The 7,268-nt window shown below is 31.9% G+C and overlaps 1 protein-coding gene across 1 annotated transcript; it reads right to left on the minus strand.

Moving 5' to 3' along the window:
• Positions 1-1,514: 1,514 nt before the first annotated feature.
• Positions 1,515-6,356, minus strand: Pmi (Transmembrane protein Pmi). The gene is made up of 3 exons (XM_088269371.1): positions 6,305-6,356; positions 5,793-6,013; positions 1,515-3,695 (listed from the first exon to the last, which is right to left on the minus strand). Exons 1-3 carry the CDS (start codon positions 6,325-6,327, stop codon positions 3,415-3,417), a joined length of 525 nt encoding a protein of 174 aa, XP_088125497.1. The 5' UTR covers positions 6,328-6,356; the 3' UTR covers positions 1,515-3,414.
• Positions 6,357-7,268: the final 912 nt, after the last annotated feature.

Raw genomic sequence — 7,268 nt, forward strand, 5'->3', positions numbered from 1 at the left:
ATTGGCGGCATTACAGTTTCACACAACTAGTTACGATCTTCTTCACAAGCAGTCATCATATCATCAGTCTCCTAGAACCGTGCTCCGCAACCGGTGTGTAATACACGATGACAAATTATTTTTCATAACATCGTCTGGTTTTCAAAATGTAGGATATAATAATTCTCTCACTCTCAACCCTTATCCGCACCCCAATGGTGCATAGGGCACTGCATCATATAAACGCAGTGTTATCTTGATGGTTAACACATGAAGGAAAGGTGATTATCCCTCCGCTTCGGGTACTAGGTCAGGGTAGTATTGAATAAATATTGTAGTGAAAAATCACTTATATTTATTAGACCCCCCCCTGGAAATCGAACCCGAGACCTCCAGAACGGTAGCTGAGCGTGCTGACCATTACGCTACGGAGGCAGATAATAATTACTACAATTTAATAATTTTTCAATGGTCTATATACTTTAGCTTTTGGTGTGCCGCAGAGTACTATAATAGAAAGAATTTTAGCATGTCGTAGGTGAGAAAAGATTGCAGAGCACTGTTCTAGAAGAGCAGTCGTAAAGGTCATAAAGGCCTTTAGCGTCATTTATCGGAACTATGGTCAACTCATTATTAATCTCTGGCTCGGCTAAGTGGAATGTCTAAAAAAATTGCTCTCTAAATGACATGTAAATGGCCTTTAAATCTGTTTTACCGTCTTTTATGATTTGCCAAAACCATAAATTCCCTTTTCATACTATTAATTTTATTTCCAGTTCATCATTTGAAAAAATTAAAAGTAAATGTGAACCAAATGGATGACGAGACGATGAACAATATAGTATATTTGGAAATTACGAATGGGAGAGATTGAACATTGGCTCGACCAAATCAATCAGAACCTAAAAAAAAATCTAATATATATGCAACCAGAAGAAATGTAGAGGAAGGATTCAATTGATTTGTTTTATATATATTTTATATATTTTATATTTCTTTATATTCTATTAATTTCTTACTAAAATTTTATTTGGTAAATATAACTATGGAGGTCCCGGGTTCGATTCCCAGGGGTGGTCAAATAAATATAAGTGATTTTTTCACTCTGATATTTATTCAATATTACCCCGGACTGGTACCTGAAGCGGAGGGTTGATCACCTTTCCTTCATGTGTTAACGATCAAGATAACACTGCGTTTATATGATGCAGTGCCCTATGCACCATAAGGGTTTGAATGAATAAAATAAAGCTTTTTATGAAAATCTATTGTGACACGTATTTTAATGCATTCTGCATCACTGTACGTACAGTGTCTGAAAATGATGCAGAATGCATTAAAACATGTCACATTTAAGAAATAGTGGTATTTACCAAGTAAAATATAAATTAATAATGAAATGTGGAGGAAGCCAGAAGTGTATATCAGGACAGACGAGTGTGACATTCCATCCTCTCAGCCTACCCACTGCAGGAAACGGCACGATAGTAGTTAGTATATTTAATATAATTAATTAATAATAAAGTACAAACAGGTAAGTTTTAACAGTATTTAATATTCATTGTATTTACAAATAAATTACATGGTTGAATGGTTGTTCACAAAATTGGATAATCCTATCATGACTATGCAATTATTGTGTGACTAAAACACACTTTCTTTATGCCCCTAATTCCTAGTTCAACATGTTATAACGTTAAACATATTCTGAAACTAATGAGTTTGAGAAATAGCTTAAGTAAAGTTCGTATAAAATAACATTTAAACCATATTTGAAGATAAATCTATTTAAAATTTATAACACTTTTTTTTCATGTGCCTCTAATTTTAAATATGTATGCTTTTTAAGTAATTGATTCATAATTGTAAAACAATGCAATGTAAGACCCTTGACATATCGCTCACTGCTTTCAAAAACGTCATATATCAAAAATCTTTAATTTTCAACTGTGCATGTTTTTGGAATGCCCAGAAAATGTACTATATCCCAGCAAAAGCCGCATATTTTTAACTTAATATTTACCCGCTACAAAGCAGAAAGTGTAGTTTTTGCATTTTGAAGAGAAGGTATTGTTTAATTATTTTTTTAAATATACAAAATATTTTTCAAATGGAGAAAAAACATTCAGGTTTTACCTAAAAAGATCTTTTGCACAGTAAAAAAGTTAAATAAGTGGCTTCATATTTATTTTTAATACAATTTATTATATTTTTAAACTTAAAATACAATCTCCTGAAAAATCAAGTTTTTTGATATATGACGTTGCTGAAAGGAGTGAGCGATATGCGGTTGGAAAAATATCAACAGCTTCGAGCGAAATCCTGCACTTTTAGCTGTCAATTTTCATAAATACAACATAAAAGTACAAACGCATCAAAGGCTATTTACCCAATTGGGTAAATAATTTATTCTATCTACTAAAAAATAGTTTTCTCTTTATATTTCATCTTCCTATATAATCTAAAAGAATAAAGTGATTATTCATTTTATTTTGTAAATAATTGATTTGCTCTACTGCAGGCACAATGTGCACTGTCTATAAAGGTATATGACCACATATATATGTTATTACCACATTCGCTTTGTGCAAGTGATTAGACTAACCTTTATTTTGATGCTTGTCTGTCACTTTACATATTTATATGAAGTTTGCTATGCTTTCAATTTTTTAAAGGAATACCTTTTGATAAAAAGATAAAATATTTAAAAGTAGTTCTAAAAAAAAATGCAGGCTTCGTAAATAAATAAAAATGGTTTTGGAGTTGTTTTTGTGTTTGTAAAATTATTATACGTCTAATCCTGTCAAAATAATAAAATAAACAGGAAAAATAAAAACATGATGTAAAATTATGATAAAACTGGTAAATTTTCAGAAAGTCTCATGCATTATTCAAAATAATTTAATAATAAAAAGTGGCACTGTATAAAAAATATGTTTTTTTTTCTTTGATAACTGAGAAGTTTATTCATGGAAAAGATCCAGAAAATCTGATAAATGCTGAAAGTATATATACTGCAAACGTTACCAGGGCAGAACCATGCTTCAACGATAAAATGTAGAACTTAATAGAAATGTTATAAAAAGAATAAAGAAAAGAAGAAAATAAAACACTACCTATGCTTACACTAAAAGTCTTCAAACACTCAATCTAATGCACTTGCTTTTTAACTGGATTTTAAAATACCAAATAAAAGAAATGCTCACTAAATGTACAAATTGAAATACCCCTAACGCGTAAAATAAAATCCACTCCACCATTCATAATATTATGTTCCGTCAACTGTTGAATTACTATAAGTATTATTGTCTAGTAAAAATACAGACAGATTGGAATAGTATTGCGGAGAGCAGAACTAAACTCCCGTGTGCGAACGAACCTACAGCAGCTATAGATATGGGAAACAGCTACCTTCGGCAAACAACTCGAGTGAAATCATTTGAAGATCTTGTATACCCTCCACAGACAGACTATAGCGGCCAACACGGAAACTGAGCAGTGAAGAGCTATCTTCTTAGTGTTGTCGGTCCGAACGAGGACTATGGGGGAAGCCGACGTCAGTTCTGATAATACTGGCAGATGAGCTAATTTCTTAGGATTCTTTTCCCTCTGGTATTTGCAGCAGGGATCCCATTGCCAAGATAATGTGTAACATCCCGCCGCTAGAACTGACAAAGCCCCAAACGGAGCGCAAACCAGTGGCTTGGAAATAAACCCTGAAAAAAAAAGAAAATACATTAAGAGGTTTTCCTACCTGATTTTGCAATAAATAAACTTTTATAACACAAATTTTTACCAAGCCATGTTCTATCAATAACGAATAGATCTCTGAATGTTATAATATTCACCTGTAAATCTAATTCTATTTAACAATAAAAATGTATCCTGTATTCACCCATACCTCGCTATACGGCTGCTCTTTATACGGCATTTTGCTATAACGGCCCTTGTTACGGACGTGAAGCCGCCATATAGCCTTATATCATTTTGTAACCATTTGTAAATCATGTTATTTATTGTTTTTTGTTCATGTTGTTTAGTGTATTTATTATTATTGGCCAGCGATTTACCCCTATCTACAGTTCAAAGTCTGCAGTTTGGCGCCTCACAGCCCTCTTCAGTTAAGGCACGTTTTTGATTTATGGCCTAAAATGTCTTTCTTTAACGGCAAAAAAAACTTTTTTTCGATGTCGATAATCATGGAAGAAATTAAAATTAACAACAATGAACCATGTTTAGAAAACAATATGGCCAGAATGTGTAAAAAGTACTGATGCAGAGTTAATTGCCTTCTTGAAATTAGGCAAAACATTTTGGCACACGATCTCGTCTTTGAAGGTTTGAACGAGTGCTTGATCTACTTGAAGCTGATAGGGAACCCCTTTCATATGAGGAACTCATTCAGTTCCAAGCAGAACCTGCATTTGATGAAGAGACAGAGCCTGTTGTATAAAAAATAAAAAGCCAGCTAACATAAAAAAAATTGTCGAAAGCTTTTTCCTATTTCAAACAAGGAATAAACATCTTCCTTGAAAACGATCCTGACGTCAAACGTAGCGGTAAAGTTTCTCGAGGAATTAACTTAGCCATTAGCTGTTATAAATTACTCAAGAACGAAATAGACAAGAAAAGAAGGCAAGATAAACAACGTCGGACAAAGCCAGGCCCATCCTTACCAGCGAAAAATGATGACGACAGTGATCTGCATGTTCATCATCTTCAGATAAAAGCCATTTTAAAAAAAATGTATGTTTACAAACACATATTCTATGTAACATGAAGTTCTTTAATTTTTTTTTTTTTTGATTATTGTTGGTTTTTGGAGTCTGTTATTATTTTATGTACATATGTATGTATTTTTGATTTAAATGAAATAAAAAGATAAAATGCATTTTGAATGATAAACCATGTTACATATTTGACAAATTTGGAACCGATCCCTTTGAATTTGTACTAGAATAATTGTTTCTTTATACGGCTTTTCGCTTTGCGGCCAAGATTCGTGGAACGTATCTAGACCGTAAAGCGAGGTATGGGTGTGTATATTTTTTTATAATAAAAGATAAATATTTGCGTTTGTATTACTTACAAAAAAACTTTAATTTCCTACTATTTCTTTGAGCCTAAGCGGCTCATTATTGGAAATAGGTATCGAATTGTGGCAGAGCGGGTTCGAACCGAGAAACTTTGACTCAAGAGTCCGTGACACTAACCATGGGACCACAACCCGACACAAATGTGGTCGAGTTTTTTTTAATTTTTTTTAAAATATTTTTTATATTGTGAAATACTGACATTGGGGTACAGAAGTTCAACCGTAAATGGTGTTTTACTTTTAATATGGCAAATGAAACAAGGAAATGTGTATTTATAACTTCATAACAATTCGGACAACATTATTATACTAGCAATACAGAAGTCTGGATTGTAATTTTGATAATAATAATTTATTTCTAGATATATAAAAAATGTAAAAAGCTTCGGCTCCTGAGAAATATATAAATCCGAGATGAAAATGCAGGTTTTTAAGAATTTATCAGACAATTTCATAACTGGTGTGGTATCTACTTACTTATTAGACACCATATTTAAGAAATATTACACAGAAATGCAAGCTTCATTGTTTTATATTGTTCAAAACAGCATGTGGGTAAGCAAAAATATGAAGATTAACTAAATAATGTTTGGAAATAATAGAATTTAAAACAAGCCCAGCTTGTCACTATTTTTTTTATCAAAATAGATTTTTAAAAAGGAGTTTTCTTGATTACAGTAGAATGTGTTAAGCTTGTAGAAAAACAATAAGACCTAACCTGTAGCTATACTGGTTATTCCACTGTAGACAGCCAATTTGTGTAAAATATTTCCAACCAGTATCCACCGAACGGTTTCTTCAGCTAACCTCTCGGGTTCGATGATAATAAAGGCACAATTGGCTTCTAAGGCTCTCTCCAATTCCATTTCAAACTTAACAAGGGCATTCTCACTGTCATAAACTTCCTTAATGACAGCAATATTCGATGGCCGCAATTCACTGCAAAAATATTTATATAATCAATTATCAATTCGAAAGAAAGTAATATTTTTAAACAGATTCTAATGTGATGATAGATGATAAGCAAATTACTCAAATAACTCGAGATAAAAATAATTATTTAAAAAGAAAACAAAGTCGATGACAGCAGAAATAGTGTGCATAAAACGAATGTCACATGACAATCATAAGGTAAATATGTGCACAATAATAAGTTGTAATAATCTTTATGCACAAGCACTGCAATATTTAATTAATTATGAGTAAATAAAGCCATTTATTTAATCTAACCCTTCAATCGTTTCGCCGATCATCTTCGAGCAGAGATTATGAACCAAAAAGTAAAATTCAACACTGAACCACAGACAAGTTGGCAGTAAAACTACTAATAGAGTATCTGATTTGACTTATATCTTTTTTCACAGTGCTGAAAGTATTCAACACGTTCAAGCATTTAATTTTCACTCTGATCATTGAAAAAATTGTTTCATTTTGCTTTTTATTTTTTTTGTGTGAAAAAGGGATTTAAATAAGATTTTTTTTGAAAATCCCGCTCTGTTTTCATGAAAAGTTCCTGTCATAGACAAGATATTTGAAAATGAATGTGGACGTGATTACAAAATTATATAGGTAAGTACTAAAAAAAAATATTTTTCGGGGCAAAAAGTTACTAGTATAACGCTTCTTACTGCAAAAAAACAAAATATTGGCTTGAGCAGTCGAGGTCGCTACTGGAACTGGGTATTTTGCAGTTTTAATACAAAAATCTCATTCTGCGCACACTCGACCGATAATAAACTGCAGCATTAGAACCAATCGAATATAATTTAATGCTATATAGATATAAACAGGGCATTTTCATAAAAAAATGTGCCGGATTTCACTTCATATCAAGCTTTTTAGTAAAAAAATATGTATTCAAATATCATTGAAATATTATAAATAAGTACTTATAATAACAACAAAAAACCAGTTTATGGATTTATTTTATCAAGGTCATATGTCAAGGTTAGCAAAACGTGCCTATGTGTTCCAAATTTACTAAAATTCACACTAAAAACGCATGGCACACAGTCACACGCGCATTTGCGCGTGTGTACAAATATAGACATGACTCTTTTTATAGGATCGAAAACTGCTAATAATCAAGTACCTACGTACTTATTTTTTTACCCTATGAACATGGCGGATAAGATAATACTAGAAGTATTTATTTTGATGATGGCTTATATTGTATTGTCTTCTATATTATGTA

Source organism: Brachycentrus maculatus, unplaced genomic scaffold (assembly GCF_059751285.1).
Source record: "Brachycentrus maculatus isolate JH-2025_06_01 unplaced genomic scaffold, ASM5975128v1 h1tg000348l, whole genome shotgun sequence".
Lineage (NCBI taxonomy): Eukaryota > Metazoa > Arthropoda > Insecta > Trichoptera > Brachycentridae > Brachycentrus > Brachycentrus maculatus.

Excerpts from the sequence above, each read along its gene's own strand:
- Pmi (XM_088269371.1), bottom strand. The coding sequence starts at position 6,327 with ATGATCGGCGAAACGATTGAAGG. Across the intron at positions 6,014-6,304 it reads ATCGGCGAAACGATTGAAGG|TGAATTGCGGCCATCGAATA; the intron begins GTTAGATTAAAT and ends ATATTTTTGCAG. Across the intron at positions 3,696-5,792 it reads AATAACCAGTATAGCTACAG|GGTTTATTTCCAAGCCACTG; the intron begins GTTAGGTCTTAT and ends TTTTTTTTTCAG.